This window comes from Globicephala melas, chromosome 21 (assembly GCF_963455315.2).
Source record: "Globicephala melas chromosome 21, mGloMel1.2, whole genome shotgun sequence".
Classification (NCBI taxonomy): Eukaryota; Metazoa; Chordata; class Mammalia; order Artiodactyla; family Delphinidae; genus Globicephala; species Globicephala melas.
The window spans coordinates 23250882-23274528 of record NC_083334.1 but is presented as its reverse complement, the minus strand read 5'-3'; the positions used below and the strand labels follow the sequence as shown (position 1 = coordinate 23274528).

General features: G+C 38.9%; 1 protein-coding gene across 2 annotated transcripts in view; it reads right to left on the bottom strand.

The window, feature by feature from the left end:
* Positions 1-23647, bottom strand: part of RBPMS (RNA binding protein, mRNA processing factor) — a 185323-nt gene that overhangs the window by 101504 nt on the left and 60172 nt on the right. For both annotated transcript variants that reach the window (XM_030832542.3, XM_030832523.3), the window contains exons 2-4: positions 4505-4582; positions 1580-1618; positions 260-322 (exon numbers count right to left, since the gene is read on the bottom strand). In XM_030832542.3, the coding sequence (XP_030688402.1) occupies positions 260-322; positions 1580-1618; positions 4505-4582 (180 nt within the window). The remainder of the gene's footprint in view (positions 1-259; positions 323-1579; positions 1619-4504; positions 4583-23647) is intronic.

The window sequence follows — 23647 nt, the reverse complement described above, 5'->3', positions numbered from 1 at the left end:
ACTGGGCTGAATAGAGACCCACATCATCAGGTATTTTGAGCATTACAGTCGAAGCTACAGAAGAGCAAAGTGTGACTTAACAGTTTGCACATCTAACCACAATTTTAGGAAAAATCTCTTTAGAGGGCTAATTAATTAATCCCTTGCTGTTAGATCGAGCAGTCCTACTCCTTCCATTGGATGTCCTGTCCAAAGAGGTTCTATTACTTCCTACCACCTCATAAGGAAGCCCCCAAAGATTAACATCATTAGTACTTACATTCAAAGCATTCTTTGCAGCTTCTGCTTCTGAGCGACTGTCAAAACTGACAAAACCTACGGGCTAAGGAAAGAAAAAGAAATATGAAGTAAACAATATCTGGGGATGTCTATTTTTCTGGGTCAAAGGTGATATCAAACTCAAGAGCTAAGATACAGAAATCACCACAGGCAATGGGTAGAAACAAGAAAGCCAGTCCAGAAGAATCATGACTCAGTGGCTTAGCCAAATTTCTAACATGAATCAAAGGGATTGTGAGGGTGGTTCTTCAAGGGCACAGCTGGAGATTTAGAGAATCATAAAAAAAAATCTAGAAGGGGCTGGAAGGTGAGCAGCAGTGAACAAGGGAACAGAGGAAAACTTGGGTGGAAAGGCTCTACTTTCCTAAATTGAATTCACTGTACCTCAGTTTCTTCATCTTTTAAAATGGAAAGAGAACCGAATCACCTTTTGGTACACTGTAAGTGCAAGGAATATAATGACACAATGATAAAAGCCCTGTATTCTCACTGCATGATCAAAATTATATCATGAACATTTTAATCTCAAATCCCAAGGGATGCCTTTAAAAAGCTGTGTGTTTAATTAGGTGTATAAACCATACTGTTCCAGCTAAAGAGAGGGGTCACAACTCCTTTGGACTCAGTATCTTTCAGTCCAGAAGGATGGTTGCAACATAGCTTATTCTCTGATGAACCAGAGAATACCTTATTGAGAGATGAAAAGTGACCCAGAGGGAGGATGCTGGTTGCTCAGCATTTAAAAAAAAAAAGCACATATAGCTACAAATTTTCAAGACACTTGCAGAAACTATCAGGGTCATTGGTTACTACCTCCATTCTGTACGTTTTATGCTCCATTCTAGACCTGAGACTCTGCCTGCGGTTATTAAAGGTTTAAGAGACAGGCTGATTCTTCGTCATCCAATTCCCATACCGATTGTGAATGAAAAGTTTGCCTGTTTAACTTTACAAAAAAACAAAAACAAACAAAAAAAACACCCAGGAAAAAATTGGCGTAATAATCAATAATTTCTTTTGAATATACAGATCAATCCCAATATAACTATGCTGGATGCATTGTATTTACCTTCCTTGAGGACAGACTCAGACACTCTAGCTGGAGGCTGTGGAATTAGGAATCACTTTCCTGTGCTAATTCCTAAGCAATCTCACCCTTAATTTTAGAGCAACAACAACAACAAAATAAAATCTTAATGGAAATAAAAAAAGAACGTCGAGCCCTAGTAACATTCCTGAAGAAAGCCAATCCGAACTTACTGTGGAAGTGATCATTTATGTGCAAGTCTGAAATTCTTACCTGCTTAGATGTGAGCTTTATAAGAGAACCCTCGTAGCCCTGAAAATAAAGAACCAAATTTAGACCAGAAATAAAGAGTAGTAGGAGAAAAGAGCAATTGTAATAGCATCCTGCTCAAGTGAAAATGAGTCCCTTATGACTACTGACCAACTCTTCTCACAAATGCCTGTTCATTGGGAAAACAAATTTCATACACACACGCACGCATGACGTATATGCCAATCTTTGCATACTTGGGCCTAAAAGAAATCAAGCCCTGAAATTCATGCACTTATGTTTCTTATCTCTATATATTTTCATGAAATTCAGAAAAGAAACATAAGTGCATGAATTCATGAAAATATATAGGGAAAAGAAACATAAGTGCATGAATGCACTTATGCATAGGAAAATGGTGTCTATGTCAACAGCAGGTCTTTTTCATTTTATAGAACTAGGCGAGGGAAGGGGATAAGTTAGGAAGGTCAGAGTGTGTGATGCCTTGGTCATATATTTGCTATAAAACAATAAAACATTAAGATCGTACTTGGTAGAACTTAATGAAAATTTCAAAACTTCCAGGAAAGGTTAAATAGGCAGCGATGCTAAAATCTGTTGAGTTCTTTTGCTTCTTTATTGCAGCCATCAGTTTTCACAGTGGGGTTCTGATTGGGAGATGTGAAAATTCCCTGTTGGGATTTTACTCCAGCTCAGCCTCAAGGAAGATGGAAACACTCCTTTCACTCCCTCCCTTAAGCCCTCCTGGCTCCCCAGGATAAGGATAACAAAGTCTGTTTATTTCTGAAAATAATCAATGACTGTTAGCTTGCACTGATGGATGACACAGGAGGGGAAAAAACAACACTTGACATGATTGACCACCACACGTATTGGTGCAGAGACAGATTTGCAGACGAGGGTCAGACTCTGGGGACTTTAATTAAAAGAGGGTTAGTAGGAATGTACCAGGGTCCTGACTTCAGCGTTTGGGTTTCTGGGCAGCATGTTGGGATTGATTCATCCTCCTATTTTCCCAGCAGAGAACTATGTTACTAATTAGCTACTGTAAACATTTTACCTCAAAGGCCTTGAGCTCTCCTAGCCAGAGAGGTCGTGATTCACAGCCCTGCCTCTTCCTTTTTCAAGGTGCTCTCACTCTCCGAAAAACCTGAAGGTTTCAACACCCTGAAGGCCTCAGAGGCAAAGGACAAATGGATATTTCACTCAAGTAAAAGACCACTAGTAGGGATATACTGTCCTCTCAAGTCACAAAAAGAGAAGCAGTATCAAATAATAGTTCAGATGAGGGATGGTTGCTTGGGTTTGAATCCTGGCCGTGCCATTTATTATGTGAGTAAACTTGAGCAAAATGTATTCAACTGCTCCAAGTTTCATTTTCCTTATTTGAAAAAAATGAGGCTAACCCATTTTAAAGGACTGTGATGAGAATTAAATGAGATAATTCTTAAGGGGTTTGCTGGCTAAATCTCTCTGTACGTATACAAAAACACAACTACTTATGTTATGTTGGATACATACTATTGGATACATACGAGGATCAGTTAGCTTTAAAAAGTCCTCATCCTACAGAAGAGACAGACAGTAAAAACTACAACCTGCAGAAGAAACTCGGGAAATTCTATAAAGCTGGCACTCTCCCCACAATACCTTCTCTTTCTTTCCCACTTCCGCTAGCTAACCTCATGGCTAACCCTTCTGCTTCCCTCTGTAATGTCATCATTATTGTTGCATTAAAAGGAGAGCTGTCAGGATGGAGTTATGTCCATTATGACACGCTGCCTTTGGGGCACATAAACTAGACTGTTTTATCTTTGTTGGTTTTAACTCGCTGCCTGCTCAACCGTCCTTCTCCTTCCACTACCCAACTGTTTTCAGCTGTCACATCCTACTCTCTCCCCCTAAGAAGTTAGATATTGTCCCTCAACCTGTCTTGCCTCTGTGGCTGGGGTCCTGCTTCAAATCAGGATAGATCTTTAACCATCAATCAAGATGGCCCATCACGTGATCGTAAGTGTGGCCCCGGCCAGGCACTGTTGCCGACATGTCCTCAGGTGATGTGACCAGGCCAAACACAGGCCCTGAATCTGTCATGACTTCCAGGTTCACTCCTTGAGAGCCAAAGCCTTCAGCCCACATCATGCCCAGCCCCAGCTCCCCTACCCTACCCTACCCTCCAAAGGCTAACCTTCAAGGTTTCTCCTTGGAGCACGGTTATTTCAGCTTTAGTTCAATTTCCTGTTAAATTTTCAATCCCAGCTACATTAATTATCTCTAAAGTAGTGTTATCTTGATAGTCACAATGGACAGACAACTTGCATTAAGTATTTCACTAAGCAACAGGAAAGATTTCCCTCAACTCATACCAAGCAATTCTTTAAAATTTTGTTTTACTGTTTTTGCAACTTTGGACATTTTGCCCATGGCAAAAATAATGGTGTTAGGTTCCTAGTCTAGTTCATAAAAGCCTACTTAACCTATTATGTCTCCAAACAATAGTATTAACAGCAGTATTTCAACTGGTAAGGAACCTCCTAGGGGTAGGGCTTGACTTTTACTGCATTTGAAATATAAATACAGAATAAGTCACTGATAGTATTTTTGGTGATCTGTACTCAGAAGAACACCCCTAACTGGCAAGAGGATAAACAGGGAGGACACTAAAGCTGTTCTGTAGAACAGAAACAGACGCATGTCCACGTCGGTAAGAGACTTCTCCAGATTAGCTACTGGGAGGACAAAAGGCAGTTTCAGTCCTTCCAAAGTGAAAATGTATATTAGGACCGAGTTGTCAAATCTCCTTTACTCACTAACTTTTTAAAAACAGTGCTTTCACAGACATTTCATTTCTTTCTCCAAAAAGCCCCATGAAGCTTATACACACACTCTTTGTCTCCTTTTACAATTTCTGAAAGATCGAAAAGGTACCTTAAATGGTCTGAAAAGCAGATACAGCTCCCGAGGTTTGATATCCAGAGGGAGACCACTGACAAAGAGAGTCCGGACCTGGAAGATAAATACAAGAGTGATCAAGGGAGTGGACAGTCATAGAATAGCTCACCTGAAATCCCCAAAACACATTTCTTCAAATACTCCTCGACTCCTACCTAATTCGTGCTCTTTCCATGACACAATGACTGCTCTAATTGCTCTAAGCCACTTCTTGAGTAGCTCTGTGTGATTTATCAGAGTGAATCACTTCTAGCTGATTTAAATTTACAAACTGACTTCTTTCCTAGCCATTGCCTGGTTCTAAAAATGTGAGGGGAAAAGAGGGTCCATAGGGCTTCCCTGGTGGCACAGTGGTTGAGAGTCCGCCTGCCGATGCAGGGGACACGGGTTCGTGCCTCAGTCCGGGAAGATCCCACGTGCCGCGGAGCAGCTGGGCCCGTGAGCCATGGCCGCTGAGCCTCCGGGTCCGGAGCCTGTGCTCCGCAACGGGAGAGGCCACAACAGTGAGAGGCCTGCGTACCGCAAAAAGAAAAAAAAAAAGAGGGTCCATAATTAAAACATTAGCTTAAGGAAAACAAAAATGTCATGAGGACAGTAAATCTACCACTCCCCTCCGCTCTAATCAAATGAACACAGAATGTGGTTCAAAAATACAACTGAACCAATTTTTTTGTCCTGCTTTGTCTTGTCATTGCTTCCCTCATTGGCATTGATAATTACAGTAATTTTAATAAATGCAGAAGTTTATTAAACAATTGAAATGTGTCTAAATAGTAGCCAAATGCATAACCCTGTGTCTGTTCAGTTCTGAAACAGCAGGGCAGACTTGGCTGTACCGTAAGGGCTACGGTACAAAATACGTACTTAATGTGTGCTAAAATACAGAACACAGATGACATTTCCAGCTGGGAGGATCAAAGTAAACGTGTGGGCATCTGAATGGAAACTTCAAGGAGAGGTAGGATTTTACCACATAGATATAAAAAGGTCAGGTGGGGAAGAGGCACAGGCAGAAAAAAAGCATTAACCAAGGCAATGAAGAGGGGGATGATAGCGCAGTGAATTCTGGGAGAAGGGGAGCCAAAAAAAGTGAACAGGTAGTAGAGGATCAAACCGAGGGGGGATGACATCATCGGCTCAGGAATATGGTCTTGATTCAATAGGCAAGGAGTAAACACTGAATCATCATCACTACCACATTTTGTTTCTACTTATTTTAGTGAGCCTTTAGTCAGACCCACCCCCCAGCTTTGAGATATAGTTGACACATAGTATTAAGTTTCAAATGTACTTTTTGATCTAATAAACTTTTATGTACATTTCAAAATGATTACCACTACAGCATTAGCTAACACCTCCATCATACCACAAAATTACCATTTCTCTTTTTGTGATGAGAACACTTAAGACCTCCTCTCAGCGACTTTCAAGTACACCCATAATACAGTAGCTTAAATATACTCACAATACTGTGCATTAGATTCCCCAAAACTTGCTCAGCTTCTAACTGGAAGTCTGTATCCTTAGGTCAACATCTGCCCATTTTCCTCATCCTCCAGATCCAGGGAACTAACTAATCGACTCTGTTTTTATGAGTTCGGGTTCACCCCCATGTTTTCTATTCCTCTTCTCTACTCAAGCTGATACAACATGATCGAGTTCCTCATTAGAAATCACGTTACTACTCAAAGGAAAAAAAAAAAAAATCAATGCTCAGTTGTAATGCCATTTGCATGTAGGTGTACAATAAACACTACGATCAAGTAAACAGCCCCAGAATCATGAGTGCCTTTTTATTGTTTGCTTCTTTATACCTTAGACAGCTTTGGTGAGGTATAATTGACACATAAACTGTACATCTTGCTTTACAATACGTTTTGACATATGTATAACCTGTGAAACCATCACAGCCATCAAGATAATGAACATATCCATCACCCCCCCAAAAGTTTCCTTATCTCATGCTCCTTTAATCTTCCTTCTACCTTGTCCTACTATCCTCATCCCCACGCAATCACTCATCTGCCTTCTGTCACTACAGATTAGCAGGTATGTTCTAAAGTTTCATACAAATGGAGCTATAAAGTAGGTTTCCTTTTTCGTCCGACTTCTTTCACTTTAGCATAATTATTCTGCGATTCATCCATGGTGCTGCATGTAACAATAGTCTCTTTTTATTTCTGAGTAGTATTCTGTGGTATGAACACTCACAGTTCATTTATCCATTCGCTTGTTTATGAGACACCAGGGTTATCTCTCGTTTTTGGCTTTTACAAATAAAATGACTATGAACGTTCATGTATCGATTTGTACAGGTCTTTGTGTGGACATATGTTTTCTTTCTTCTTGGATAAGTAGCTGAAAATGGAATAGCTGGATGATATGGTAGGTATATGCTTCAACTTTTAAGAAACTGCCCTTCAATTCCTTGTTTTACAGCCTAGAACATGATAAATGTTCTGTGTGTATGTAAAATAAATGAATATTCTGTTGCTGTTGGGTACAGTGTTTTATACATTTCAATTAAGGTCAGGTTTGTTGTTCAGTATACCTTTTGCCTCCCCCTTCTCTCTCAACTTTGCCAGTGATAAACACTCTTTCCACAGAACTTTCTTTATCAAAGCTGCTAAGGCTGAATTACTGACAACTGCCGAAGACATACACAAGGGAATTCTGCTATCCTGCGCGCCCTCTCTGCTATCCACATCCCAGAAAGTGAACACCATGTGTTCTACTTGGTGGCTCCGGCCACGACAACCTGGATAGAGAAGGAATCCCAGCTTCCACTCGTTCAGATTTTGTTGAGTGCCCATTGTATCTGGCACTATGCCAGGTGGTGAATGGATTACATAGAGTTCCATGGAAATAATGATAAGCAGATCCTGTGTTTTAATCACTGTAGTACCATTTGTCCAGCAGGGAAGCTTAGCCATGTGACAGGTATCAATTAGGATCTGGGGAGTTAATTCAGGAAATCAACTATCATTTCTAGCAGTATTCTAAAGAAAAAGGCTTTAGAAACTTGCAAGTCAAACAATTTATCAAAAAAAAAAAAAACCAATAGAAATCTGGGAGTTAAAGATTACTTGATATAAATTAAGGTTCATCTACATCCATAAAATGTATTATGCAACCAATAAAAATTATGTTCAAGGAAAAAGTACATTCAGTTTTATTCTATAGAACAAAAAGCCAACACATGTATGTATATGGAAAGGGGGAAAAATACACCATAGGATATATATGCCAAAAGGTTTATATCTACATTACTTAGTCCTGAATGGTGGAATAATAAGTGATTTTTTTTTTTTTTTTTTTGGCTGTGCCGTGTGGCACGCGGGATCTTGGTTCCCCGACCAGGGATTGAACCCATGCCCCCTGCAATGCAAGCACAGAGTCTTAACCACTGGACCTCCAGCGAAGTCCTAATAAGTGATTCTGATATTTTTTATTAGCTTATTTGTATTTTCTATCTTTCTATAATAAGTATGTTTTAGAGACTATAAATGTACTGTTAGGTTGAGAACAGCCTACATTTTTTATTACTTTATTTAGGAAACCATAAATAATGTCAATATTTGTATCAATAAAAATTGTGAAGTTTATAAACTTTTTTATATATTTCAGAATTAGAAGATTCTTATCTCAGTATCTCAACAAAAAAAACCTGTTAAACATTAAAAAAACAACAAAAAAAAACCCCACTGAACTGATAGGCCTAAATTTGCCTCTCGCCCATGGATTAAAAAGAGACTCAAGGAAAAAAAAAAGAGACTCAAGGCCACTCTGTTTTGTTCATCAAATTAGAGGCAACTAAGATGTCTGACACTTTATTTATACATGGACACGAATTACATTTCATAGAATCTAGTGAAGCCCATTATTGTCTCAGAAACCTGCCAAGACATCTTATCTCTCAATGAAGAGCTATTCTCTCCTCTGACAGAACAGATAGACTGGCTAGGAAAAATAACTCTTAAATACTTACATTATGAAGTTATGAGGACAACTAAAGGTCTCTTAAATCCAAATGCTTGGAATCTATGTGTTCCGAATCCTTTCTAGACCTCCTCAGACTGGGAAACTCCATTAAGTTAAAAAAAAAAAAAAAAATCACTGATAATGAATGGAAAAAAAAAACCCTCTTCCTGAATATCTAATTCATGCTTTTCTATGGTAACTGGGACCTAAAATCACGGGGATGTTTTAAACATTTTAGTTTCCCTACTCTTCTCACCACCACTCGTTTTATCTGAGCCATTAAATAGTAAAGCACTTCCGGGTTTTGCCTTTGCTATGTCTATGGAAATCGCAAAGGTTAGACATGATTTTTTTTTTTTTGAGAATCGATTGTTTAATCCACATTGATTGATAGTAAATCAAATAGATGAGAGGAAAAAGGCAATCTAATTCTGAATTTAATTGGCCATTCGGTTTAGTCAAATACCATGTGACTGCACGTGTGGACATGTAAAAGACATCTGCTCTGTCTGCTGGATTCCCTGATAGCCAGCAGTGCCGGGCAACAGCCTCTGCCTGAGGGCAGACATACGTGCAGAGAGCCCCGAGTCTATGCCCACCAACAGTGCAGGAGGGTTCCCTTTCTTAGACATGATACTTGCTTGCAGGAAGCTTACTGTCACTGAAGGAATATGCAGCTTTCTGCGACAAGAGGAAGCCTAGCTCATTCACAGAGTAAACAGTTAGAACCCAAACAATGAGATCAAAGTTTAAGAGACATGTAAGATCCATGATCAAATACTCAGAAAAAAGCGCCCCAAAACAAACGAATGATGCCAAATGAACTTTGTCGCAGGTCAATCGTTTTCCAGGGCAACCCTTAATTTAACAGCATTGTCTATGGACACAGATGTGCCTGGCACTACGCCTTTAGCATTGCAGATGTTTACTTTATCAGACACATGGGGAAACACATTTCTTAGTCAAGGACACAACACGCCTCATAGAAGTTCAAGATGTGAAGCTGCTGACAGCTCTGTCCCAAAGGGACGCTAATGGATTCTGTGGATGTACCTCCAACTTCATTTCTACCCCAGCAGGATTGAAAGAAGAAATGCTAGGAGAAATCGTCCTGTGCGGGTCAGTCAGAGCAAAGGCCTTCTTGGCTCAGCCATTATCAACCATTCCTGCAGAGGCCACAGTTACATTTTGGATAACACCAGCTGTGTGTTCTTAAATGGCACTGCCAGCTCCCACGGGGATAGACAAGCCACACTTCAGTGACTGACTTCTAAACTCTAATTCAGTAAGTAAAGTCACTGTGTCCGTCTTGGGCTTTCCTGGACAGAAAGGCCAAAACAGGCCCTGAAATGGAAACGCCCGCCCTTTAACAAAAAACACGCATGATCTTGTAGGTAATCTAGACATTAAAATAAAAACCAATAGACAAACACTTGTTAAATTCAGTATATAATTTCAGTAGAGAATAATCATGCATACTTTTCAGCAAGCGGTCACAGCCAGTAAACACAGTGTCCCAAGACTATGGGCATTTTCTGTGGACATTTTAATCGTTTGTAAAAAGGTCTGAGACATCATCTCTAGCTGCTATGAGCTGACGTCTTGAGGTTCCTCTTAAATCCTCGGATTGGGAAAGGCACCTTCACATTTTCTAATGACTCATGAATAACTGTATAATCATTTATCTGAAATATCCTAAAACCCATAGGGGTGCTTCTATGATCATCTATCCTCTGCAAACTTTCTCTCCACCTATCCACATTCTCACACATACAAATGTAGACTCCTAAAAGCAGCTTTCAAATGTGTTGTATGTTTAAATCATTCTTTTGGTGTAACTGTTTTTTGAAACATATGCAAGTGGATTCCCAGGTGAGATCTTGCAGTGGGCATTTTAGAGGGTGAAAGCGCTTTTCTGGGTAGTGTGTAGCACAGTCCTAAGCACACAGTATTAAATTTTCCCTTGATTTTAGAAATCTGCAGAGTACCATTGTATTCATGGGAAACGGCAAGTGTTTGCTTGTCAACGCCTCTGGTGATGACATGGCAAACAAAATGAGGTGATCATACTTCCCAGTCACAATCATATCAGTACAGTTACAACATCAAATGATAAACACTCATGTGACAAAAAGTCAGAAAAAATTAACGTTGTAAGAGACAGAAATTTAGATGAAAAAGAGAAATGAGACAAAAAGGGAGAAAAATGAAAAACAGACTGAAATCACATAAAAATCGCAGACATAAAAAGTCATAAACAGACCACAGAAAATTCAGGACTGTACACCTATTAACAAGGAGAGAACGATCAGTACATGGGAAACAGTAAAATCACTCACATTTCTACTAATGACTGAAACATACTTTTTGTTTGCTTAAATAAGTCCAATTTCAAAGGTAAATGAGTAATTCACAAAAAGTTTGAGAAAATGCTCAAACTCTTGCACATTTAAAATGGTGAGCAGATATCCTTATCTACTGATATAGAACAAGGTTTCTGATTATTAAGTAAAAAAGCAAACACCAGAAATTGCCCATAATCCCACTAATTCTTTCAGTGTTTTTAAGTACATGCGCAGGTAAAAAAAAAAGGTACTAAAAGAATATATAATGCATTAACTATTAAATTAATAATGGGGAGGGAAGGTGGGATTACAAAGAACTTTCATTTTATATGTTTGTACCCTCTGGTATTTAAATATTTATAAGCATAAACTATTTCTTAAAAAAAAAAAAAAAACACAAGCCCAAATAAATCTCCTTTCTTTGAAAATATAAACCTTGGGTCCTTCCCATACACTTTTGTCCTTAGAAATTCTCATCTTCTGCCTGTCCTTGCTCCAAAGGGACAAACTTGATCTAGTAGAAATACACATTTACGTAACTTGCTTCACATTTCTATTCTGACCATCAGTGAGTGTTTCTCTGTACTTACTCTAAAAATAAAATCTAACCCAAAAAAGGGCACTAGTGACTCTAAGCTAAGGCCCTAGGCGCAGGAGATCCATCCTAGCTTCAGGCAAAGGGGTGTTCTTGCTTTGTGATCAACCTTCTTCTCACTAGGACAAGAACAGAGGAATCACTCACTTTCCAACATCCAAGAAGTGCCTTATCTCTTGAGACCATGAAATAAACGTGGTTTCAGGGGCAGAGAAGTTAAAAAGAGATCCACGTATGTGTGGCAGTATAAGTCCCATAGAGCTGGGTTGTTTAAACACACGAGGCTGGGGCAGGGGATCTGAGTGTTCCAGAGCCCTGTAAGTTTTACACTCTGGTTAAATAATAATAAACTATTTTATTCTTTTTAAATAAAGTGTAAGTAGATTTAGTTCTTTGCTTATTCTATAAGCACCAGCTGAAAACCCAAACTGCAAGACTGAACCACGCTGAGGACTGCTGGTCCTCTCAGTTCCAAAGAAGGCTTTGCTGGCCTGCTATGATTTCCCATTCGTATCTTTTTTTTTTAAATACATTTATTTATTTTGTTTATTTTTGGCTGCGTTGGGTCTTCGTTGCTGTGCACGGGCTTTCTCTAGTTGCGGCGAACAGGGTCTATTCTTTGTTGCAGTGCACGGGCTTCTCATTGCGGTGGCTTCTGTTGTTGCCACCGGGCTCTACGGGCTCTAGAGTGCAGGCTCAGTAGTTGTGGTGCACAGGCTTAGCTGCTCAGCAGCATGTGGGATCTTCCCGGACCAGGGCTCGAACCCGTGTCCCATGTATTAGCGGGCGGATTCTTAACCACTGCGCTACCAGGGAAGTCCTCCCATTCGTATCTTGCCACCACAGAAATGGATTACCACAACCATTAAAATGGCCTGCCAGGTATTTAATTCTGGTTGCAGCTCAGCAGAAACTGACCAGCCTTTGGTCAAGCTCCAGTTTCTTCTTGGCATTGGTTTCAAATTGGACAGGTGGTCAAGTTCCTTTTTCATGACAATGGCCACCTACTGGACTTAAAGACTTGCTCCTTTTCTAGCCCTGAGAAAGTTTGTTTTGGTTCAGGAGGCCAGGCTGCTACAGACACCAAGGACTGACTAACCGTAGGATAAAAGGGCCACTAAGCTGTTGTTATGGACTCCCAGCTTTGTTTTAGCTTTAAATGGATAACTGTTCTATCCTTTCTAAAGAAAAAAGCCACATAATTACCCACAATGCACGACTCCCTAGTTTTGAGGGATCCACTAGTGTTTGCCCCAAGTGCTATTCAGTTGAATATCCTATCTGTATAACCAAATTGATAGCTTTATTTAAGGCCCATGGAAACCAGGGTCCCCCTTTGCCAAGGTGATCAGAAAGTTTCCACTAACTTATGAGGTAAAGGAGGAAGACTCAGGGGAGAACATAGTGAAGAAAGAGAAACATCACGTTTCATAAACTCGTACGTACAGGGCTCAGAAAATGGACAGAGAACTGGGCCACAAGTTAGCACTAGGTACACCATGCTTCTACTTTCATTCTGGAGGAGCTTATCCCAGTCCAACCCAATATCAATTTAAAATCAGTTGGTCTCAAACTCTCACCTTGATAGGACTTCTTAAAACCAAAGTCTAATCTAGGCCATTCCTCACATCTGTTATATTTTTGAAAGGATAAGAAAAATCGAGAATTTCTAGGGTTTGAAACTGCCCAAGTATAGGCAGAGGTGTCTGTACACATAAGCGCTTAACCGCATTAAGAAATTTTCTAAGTGCTGTCAGACACAAAGAGAGGTGGGTACCAGAGGCAAATTAGGAATTCAGGGTCTGAATTAGCCTAGATAGGAAACTAGGGTGTGTGTGTGTGTGTGTGCGCGCGCGCGCGCGTGTGTGTGTGTGCGCGTGTGTGTGCGTGCGCGCGTGCGCGTACATGCGCGAGAACTTAGCCACATTATTAAGAAATTCACTGAGTGCTGTCAAACACAATATATGGTTGTCAAGTCCTTTGAGTTCAACAAGAAGTTCCTTATAAAGGTAGGAAGCTTTACCCTTTAACACCCCACCATGGCTTCTCCAAGTTCCTTTAGTCAATTTTCTGATGGCTTATTCTGTTTTAACACTGGTTAACCCATGGAATCGTACTCTTTATCCAATTACACTGCACTGTTTACATTGCTAAAACATGAAGATTTTTCATTGGATACGTTATCCAGTACATTATAAACAGAAGTTTGTATTCTGATGCCCCAAAGTGCAGTTACCCTTAGGGTTTTTTAATCCTATAGTGTACCCTAAAATTGTATGTCAAAAAGATCCCTTGGGCTACCCACAATACAGACTATTCCATGGTCTAACAAAATGAAATATAAGACAAAAATATACAGAAATATTATCAAAATTCTAAGACCTCTCTCTCTTTCTCTTTCGGCATAGTTTGGGTGACTGTGATTGTCATTTTACAAAGCAGACCTCTTGGGGAAAAAAATTTTTTTTACTTCATTTTACTCCTCCCAAACTGCAGAGGAAAACTATCGCAGATAGCACAGGGTTCTTCATAGTCACTTAAAGTACTGGAAAAAATTAGCAGGGGCAAGATTATGGTCCTAACACTGCCCAGGGGTCTAATGCATTTATTGCTTTTGATATCAGTAGTGGACAAACTCCATCTGAGGAAGTTGATCCCACTGTAACTTTAGCTCACAATGCATTCTAAATAACCACCCACAATGCACCATAGTTCTAACAACTACAGAAGCTGTGAGAACTGCAAAACCAAAAGGCTATGGGAAAAATGTTTGCTTCCCAATGTTTAGTCATGGGAAACTACCCAATATACACCTTGAAATTCTTTGCTGCTAGGTCAGTACACCTTCAAAATCAAAGTTCTTCCCCACACGACAGTGGTGAGCATCCCAGTACTTAGCAGTAGATGCTAAGTATCTACAGGATGAACTAAATGAGTGAATCTAAGTATTAAGTCACAGTACTAGGAGTGAGGCATAAAAGAGGCAAGTAACCCATAAATATCCAGTTGTGAATGAGTATGAAGAAGTGAAGTCACTGTGACTTTTTAATGTGTACTCAGGAGATGAAGTACTCAAGGCAGTAAAGCATATGTAGTAAAAACAAAATGAAACCAAAAAAAAAAAAAAAGAAAGACAAAGAAAAGGAGTCACATGAGCCAGGCTGCTGAGACTTAAACCCTACTTCTCCAACTAGCTATGCACCTTGGACCAGTCACTTAACTTCTCCATTCACAACTTTCCTCATCTGGAAAATCGAGACAACACTGGTAACCCAGGTGTGGCAGTCTTAAATTATGTCCAGAAAATCTTTGACACTCCTCCATTCATAATGTAGAACTTAATTCCCTTCCCCTTCAGCACGGGCTTCACTTAGTGACTCCCTTCTAATGAAAAGAATATGGCCGAAGTGACAGTGTGTGACTTCTAGCAACTGGGTAAAAAAAGGCACTATGGACTTCCCTGGTGGCGCAGTGTTTGAGAGTCTGCCTGCCAATGCAGGGGACACGGGTTCGAGCCCTGGTCTGGGAGGATCCCACATGCCATGAAGCAACTAGGCCCGTGAGCCACAACTGCTGAGCCTGCGCGTCTGGAGCCTATGCTCCGCAACAAGAGAGGCCGCGACAGTGAGAGGCCCGCGCACCGCGATGAAGAGTGGCCCCCGCTTGCCGCAACTAGAGAGAGCCCTCGCACAGAGGACCCAACACAGCCAAAAATAAATATAAATAAAAAAAGGCACTGTGACTTCTTCAGTAGAAAACTCTCTTAAATCATTCACTATGGGTGAAGCCAGGTACCATGTCATGAGGATATCCAAGAAGCTCTATGGGGAGGGCTACATGATGATGGACCAAAAGCTACACAAGCAAGTCGTCCTGGAAGCAGATTTTCCAGCCCTAACCAAGTCTTCAGATGACTGCAGCCCCAGCTAAAAATGTCTTGAGGTTTATCAATTTTGTTTATCTTTTCAAAGAACCAGCTTTTAGTTTCATTGAACTTTTCTATTGTTTTGTTTCTGTTTCATTTATTTCTCCTCCGATTTTTATGATTTCTTTCCTTCTGCTAACTTTGGGTTTTGTTTGTTCTTCTTTCTTTTGTTGCTCTAGGTGTAAGGTTAGGTTGGAAAGAGGGCTCAAATCAATAAAATGAGAAATGAAAAAGGAGAAGTTACAATGGACACCACAGAAATACAAAGGATTTTAAGAGACTACTACAAGCAACTATATGCCAATAAAGTGGACTACCTAGAAGAAATGGACAAATTCTTAGGAAGGTACAATCTCCCAAGACTGCACCAGGAAGAACTAGAGAATATGTACAGACCAATCACAAATACTAAAATTGAAACTGTGATTTAAAAACTTCCAACAAACAAGAGTCCAGGACCTGATGGTTTCACAAGTGAATTCTATCAAACATTTAGAAGAGTTAACACCTATCCTTCTGGAACTCTTCCAAAAACTTGCAGAGGAAGGAACACTCCCAAACTCATTTTTTGAGGCCACCATCACCCTGATACCAAAACCAGACAAAGATACCACAAAAAAAGAAAATTACAGGCCAACATCACTGATGAACACAGACCCCAAAATCCTCAACAAAATACTAGCAAACCGAATCCAACAGCACACTAAAAGGAGCATACACCACAGTCAAGTAGGATTTATTCCAGTGGCGCAAGGATTTTTTCATTGTCTGCAAATCAATCAGTGTGATACACCACATCAACAAATTGAAGAATAAAAACCATATATATGATCATCTCAATAGATGCAGAAAAGGCTTTTGACAAAATTCAACACCAATTTATGATAAAAAAAACGCTCCAGAAAGTGGGCATAGACGGAACATACCTCAACATAATAAAGGCCATATATGACAAACCCACAGCTAACAACATGCTCAACAGTGAAAAGCTCGAAGTATTTCCTCTAAGATCAGGAACAAGACAAGGATGTTCACTCTTGCCACTTCTATTCAACATAGTTTTGGAAGTCCTAGCCATGGCAGTCAGAAAAGAAAAAGAAATACAAGGAATCCAAACTGGAAAAGAAGAAGTAAAACTGTCATTGTCTGCAGATGACATGATACTATACATGGAAAATTCTAAAGATGCTACCAGAAAACTACTAGAGCTCATCAATGAATTCAGTAAAGTTGCAAGATACAAATTAATACACAGAAACCTACTGCATTTTTATACACTAACAATGAAAGTTCAGAAAGAGAAATTAAAGAAACAATTCCCTTTACCAGCACATCAAAAAGAATAAAATACCTAGGAATAAATTTACCTAAGGAGGCAAGACCTGTACACTGAAAACTATAAGATGCTGATGAAAGAAATAGAAGATGATACAAACAGATGGAAAGATATACCATGTTCTTGGATTCGAAGAGTCAATACTGTCAAAATGACTATACTACCCAAGGCAATCTACAAAGTCAATGCAATCTCTATCAAATTACTATGGCATATTTTTTTTAACAGAACTAGAACAAAAAAAAAAAAATCTTAAAATTTGTAATGGAGATACAGAAGACCCCGATTAGGCAAAGCAATCTTGAGAAAGAAAACCAGAACTGGAGGAATCAGGCTGCCTGACTTCAGACTATACTACAAAGCTACATTCATCAAAAGAGTATGGTACTGGCATAAAAACTTACATATATATCAGTGGAACAGGATAGAAAGCCCAGAAATAAACCCATGCACATAGGGTCAATTAATCTGCAACAAAGGAGGCAAGACTATACAATGGAGAAAAGACAGTCTCTTTGATAAATGGTGTGGGAAAACTAGACAGTTACATGTAAAAGAATGAAATTAGAACATTCTTTAACAGCATACACAAAAATAAACTCAAAATGGATTAAAGACCTAAATATAAGACCAGATCCTATAAAACTCTCAGAAGAAAACACAGGCAGAACGCTCTTTGACATAAATCACAACAAAATCTTTTTTGATCCGTCTCCTAGGGTAATGGAAATAAAGACAAAAATAAACAAATGGGACCTAATTAAACTCAAAAGCTTTTGCACAGCAAAGGAAACCATAAACAAAATGAAAAGACAATCCACAGAATGGGAGAAAATATTTGCAAAGGATGGGACTGACAAGGGATTAATATCCAAAATTTGCAAACAGGTCATGCAGCTCAATATCAAAAAACAAACAAACAAACAAACAAAGAACCCAATCAAAAAATGGGCAGAAGGCCTAAACAGACATTTCTCCAAAGAAGACATACAGATGGCCAGGAGGCAAGTGAAAAGATGCTCAACATCGCTAAGTATTAGATAAATGCAAATCAAAACTACAATGAGATATCACCTCACACCAGTCAGAATGGCCATCATCAAAAAGTCTACAAACAATAAATGTGGAGAAAAGGGAACCCTCCTACACTGTTGGTGGGAACGTAAATTGGTACAACCACTATGGAAACAGTATGGAGGTTCCTTAAAAAACTAAAAAAAGAGCTACCATATGATCCAGCAATCCCACTCCACAGTATGTGTGTATATACACACACACACACACACACACAAACACACATATATACACAGTATATATCCAGAGAAAACCATGGTTCAAAAGGATACATGCACCCCAATGTTCACTGTTCACTGTTTACAATCATCAAGACATGGAGGCAACCTAAATGTCCATCGACAAATGAATGGATAAAGAAGATGTGCTACATATATACAATGGAATATTACTCAGCCATTAAAAAGAATGAAATAATGCCATTTGCAGCAACATGGATGGACCTGGAGATTATCATACTAAGCAAAGTAAGCCAGACAGAGAAAGACAAATATCATATGATATCACTTATATGCAGAACCTTAAAAAAAATGATACAAATGAACTTACAAAACAAACTCACAGACTTAGAGAACGAACTTATGGTTACCAGGGGGAAAGGGTGGTGGTGGTGGGGAATAGATTGGGAGTTTGGGACATGTACACACTAGTATATTTAAAATAGATAACCGACAAGGACCTACTGTATAGCACAGGGAAAAAAAATGTTTCGAGTCCACCCTCATGAGAGATCCTGAACTAGACGCACCTAGCTAAGCATCCTAAATTCCTAACCCTTAGAAACTGAAATAATAAATGTTCATTCTTTAAGCTGCTAAATTTGGGGGTAATTCTTTACACAGAGTTGTCACTATGATTAAATAAGCTAAATAAAGAGTTCAGTGCCTGGTTCACAGTAAGGACTCAGAAAATGTTACCTATATTAAGGTGGGTTACAACAATCAAAAAGGAAATGTATTTTCATGCTCCAAAGGCAACTCTAAGAGAGGCTGCAACTGACAGTACTATCACACAACCGTTATACACAGGCTTAAAGTGGACAAGAGAGAAAACAAAAATACGTTTACAGAGCAAGAGGAACTAACAAGTTAAACTAGAAGTACTGTCCAAATTATGAATCCCAATAGTGTGGCTCAAAGTCCCTTCACTACCCTCTTTCTCCTCTTTCGAAGGCCATGAGTACATCCCATTCTGACCAGCAGCCCAGCCTCCTGCTATTAATGCATCCTCCTAGACTCCTTTTCTCCTTCCTTTCTTTCTTGTTTAGCTTCCATCACATCAGGAAGTTCTCTTTTTCATTCTATTTCTGAGATTTAAAAAAAATCAAGTCTGATAGGTTCAAGCACTCCTATCAAAGAAAAGTAGTAAGGAAAAGGAAAAGTAATAAGGAAAAAGAATGTTAACAAATTGTGAAGTGGTATTAGGCAAATCATCGGTCTCTAAAATCTTTAAACTTGGACATAGTAACACCTGCCTTCTTCCTACTTACTTTAATGGTAAAATTAAAAGTAGGAGCTAACTTCTTGATTAAGTATTAGTATTCAAAGTATATTAGAAGTACATTTTATTCAATTTCATAACATTTGATCTATTTAATTACTACTTTTTATTGGAGATAATATATATGTTAGCTACATTATACATTGATTAATGTCCACAACTCATTAAATTATCCATTTGATTAATATTCGTATCAGACTGTATCATCTCATAGGACATAAAAATAATGACAATACCGTGCTGGTGAGGATGTGGGGAAACCGAATCTCTCATTCACACTGATGGTGGGAATGTAAAAAGGTACAACCACCTTAGAAAATATTACCGTTTGGCAAGTTCTTTCCCAACGAAAGGTGCAATTACCATATAACCTAGTAATTGCATTCTTGGGCAATTATCCCAGAGAAAAACTTATGTTCACACAAAAAAACCTGTCCACAAGCATTCACAGATGCTTTATTCATAATAGCCAAGAACTGGAAATAAGCCAGATGTCGTCCAATGGGGGAATGGTTAAACAAACTGTGGTATACCAGTATCCATGGAATACTACTCAGCAATAAAAAAAATGTTAACACAAATAAGTTGGATGAAACTCAAGGGAATTATGTTTAGTAAAAAAGAAAAAGAAAAAAAAAAAACCCAGCAATTCCTAAAGGTTACGTACTACACAATCTCATTCATTTAACATTCTTGAAATGACAAAATTCTAGAGATGGAAAACCGATGAGTCTGTGGAAGTCAGAGACAAAGAGGGAGTGAGGGGTGAGAAGGAAGGTGTATATTACAAAGGCAATTACAGGGATCCGTGTGGTGATGGGACTGTTCCACATCTTAACTGTGGTGGTGGATACACAAACATGCACGTGGGATAAAACTGCATAGAACAAAACACGAACATGTAAAACTGGGGAAATCTAAATAAAATGAGTGGATTGTATCACTGTCAATTCTTGGTTGTGATATGGTGCTACATTTTGGTAAGATGTTATCATTAGGGAAAACCAGGCAAAGGGCACACAGGATCTCTCTGTATTACTTCTTAGAACTGTAGGTGAACCTACAATTATCTAAAAGTAAGTTTAAACAAATTTAAGTATATTTTTTAAAACTTTGACATAAATAATTATATAAACATCAGTCAAGAGACTTACATCAGTTGGTAAAACTAGCCGGTGAAACTATATGGTTACGGATTCACATGCATTTCTATTTTAAAGTACTATCAGAAGAAGACCGGTATTTTTCCTATTAAACTTTTAATTGATAAGATTCCATATTGTAAAAGACATTAGAATGAAACAAATGTGACTTTTTTAAAAAAAAAGAGTGTATTGGGCTTCCCTAGTGGCGCAGTGGTTGAGAGCCCACCTGCCGATGCAGGGGACACGGGTTCATGCCCCGGTCCGGGAAGATCGCACATGCCGCGGAGCGGCTGGGCCTGTGAGCCATGGCCGCTGAGCCTGCGCGTCCAGAGCCTGTGCTCCGCAACGGGAAAGGCCGCAACAGTGAGAGGCCCGCGTACGGCAAAAAAAAAAAGAGTGTATTTTACTCAATTTATAACGTTCCTGATTTGTTCAATCACTACCTTTTATTGTACTACATATCTTAGTTATATTCTATTTTATTATCCATACCTCATTTAAAATTCATCTCATATGATATAGAAAATAAAAATTGCAAATATAAAAATTTTAAATATTTTAAACTACTACCAGGTGAAAAACTTGGGAGGGTCACAGAGACTCCCACAGAGCATAGAAACATATTATATGCAGGCTATATTTTGTATTAATAGGGCTTTAGGTGAACTTACTAAGAACCACCCACTTTTCTAAACCTATTTCTACATGAGAATTTCAGCCAATATTTGTTTGCATTTAAAATGCCACATGACTGAAACACAAATTTTTAAAATACAATCTATTTTAGGTTGGCTACCTCCTCTAATTTATAAACTAGTTAGTTTACTGCAAAGCCCAGTGCTTATAACACATTCTTCCAGTAAAAGAGAAAACTTCAATGTTCAAGTCTGGATCACCTCCTAGCTTTTCCAATGGTAGGAATTTTCAATTCCAGAATACATTCTATATACTTAGGCTATGACTTATAATCTCCCAGCCTACTACAGGAACTACCTCTCTAGTGATACATATTTGTTTGATTTGATAACCACCTATAATCATATCTATTTCCCATTTGTGCAGTCATTTCAATCAAGTCAATATTAAGCTTATATATTACTTATGTGTGTGTATAATTATGTAAAGGGATGCCGGTCTCAGAACACTTGGCATGACTTACAAGCAGGACTGTATGTGTTGGCTGGAAGTACTGAAAGATATAACAAATGTCAGAAGAGAAATGATGAGGTTTGAGGTTGAGAAATAACTGAGATTAATAAAAGTATAATATATGCTTTCCAAATGGATCTAAAATGTTTCAAAGTTTATTAGATATTTTATCTGGGTTCTCACAGCACTGTAACTTTTCAATTTCTATAATGGAAGGAAAAGACCACTAAATTGAGCCAAGTAATTTAAGTCACATTTCTGCTTCAGAACTAGCTGTTGAGGGCTTGGGCATGAACTCTCTGAGCCTCAGTTTGCTTATTTATAAAAGGAAGGTGTGGAATAGTTCATCTCCAGGTTCCATCCCAACTCCAAAGGTATAGTGAAAGGAAAAGAAAGGCTTTTGGTGAAAGCATACTGGGGTCAAAGGACATCAGTCAAGAAGACCTAGTTCTTGCCATTGAGAACCTCTCAATCAAGCCCTTGGAATATATATTTCATTGTTTTTACAAGTATATTTTTTTAAATTGTGTGTTTTTATTCACAGTAATAAAGGAGAATGTCATCTTAAGCCACAAATTTAAAGAATTCAGCAGAATTGTTAGCACAAAACAAGGTAAATGGGCTCCAGAGTTACTGATAGATCAAAGAATCTGATGAACCGACAGCAGAACACTCATGACTGAATCTATCTGTATTGGTTTTTTCCCTCCTGAGAAAGAGTGACTTAGTAGAGCACAGTGTTTAAGCCCACAAACTCTGCAGGCAGACTGCCTGAACTTGAACCCCAGCTGACACACCTATTAGCTAAATGGTCTTGGACAACACAGTAACTAATCGGAGCCTCGGTTTCCTCACTGGTAACATGGGGGACAGAATAAAACCTACTCCATAGGGTTGCGAAGAAGACTAAATACATGAATATTTGTAAAGCATATAGAAAAGCAAAAAAAAAAAAAAGAAAAAAGAAAAGAAAAGCACCTGGCACATAGTAAGCATTATATAAGTTTTTGTTAAATAAGTAAATATAACCCTTCAACTGCTGTGAAGTAATACTTTTTTGCTGGCGGGGCAAAATGAACACTAAAGAATGAAATTATTCAAGTCCAAAACTTAGGACTTCATTTAGCCCAAGATACTTAGAAAAATTACCCATAAAACGGTTTTTCAACAATAGCTATTAAGGAAAAAACATGACCACTGAACAAACTGCACACACCACTTAAGACACAAATATTCCCTTATTAATACTGAATGTCCAGAGTGAAATGTTGCTGCTCACACTACCTCCACGCCCTTTCAGGAACTTCTCATAGAGTTCCTTTTCAAGGTTTAACGCGTGAATGAAAATATGCATGTATAATACGACATATTTGTAAAGAACACAAAACAGTACTCTTTCCAGAAACCAGCTCTATATTTTCCATTTTGTGAACTTCACACAGCTCAGGCAGGTTCCAAAACTGTTCTTCTCCAATTGAGGAAGAATTCTCAAAATTGTCAGAACCCGGGGGCATGTGAAGGATCTTTCCTAGTGGACATGACTTGACCTGTCAGTGATCTCCCTGGAACCCGGTGTGCCGTCCAGGCTCTGGGTAGGACACAGGCTGAAATACGCACAGCCAAAACAGTTTTCACAGTGCCAGAGCCTGTGTTCTAATAAGACCAAATAAAGGTACAAGCAACTTTCCAGATTGTGCTGTCCTGTGGTGCCAAAACTTCTCACTCATTCTTCCAAACGGCCACATCTCAGCCATTAAAGGATAACTTATTTGGAACCTCGTGAAAGACACTCCTAATGTATACATTCTATACAGCAGAATATAAAACATCATCAGAAAACTAAAAAACATTGAGCTACAATACACCAATGACTTAAAACCTTTTTAGTGTAGTTAACACTACACATCACATGCAATACACTTTTTTGCTAAGTGAGATGTGTCCCAGGTACTAGGAAACCAGGGAACCTCATCCCTTTAACACTATCCAAGCGTAAGCAGTGCTTAGACAACTGGCCCGTAACTCGCAGATGACCCTGCAAGGCTGGCACAAGCACCATTTTTTTTTCC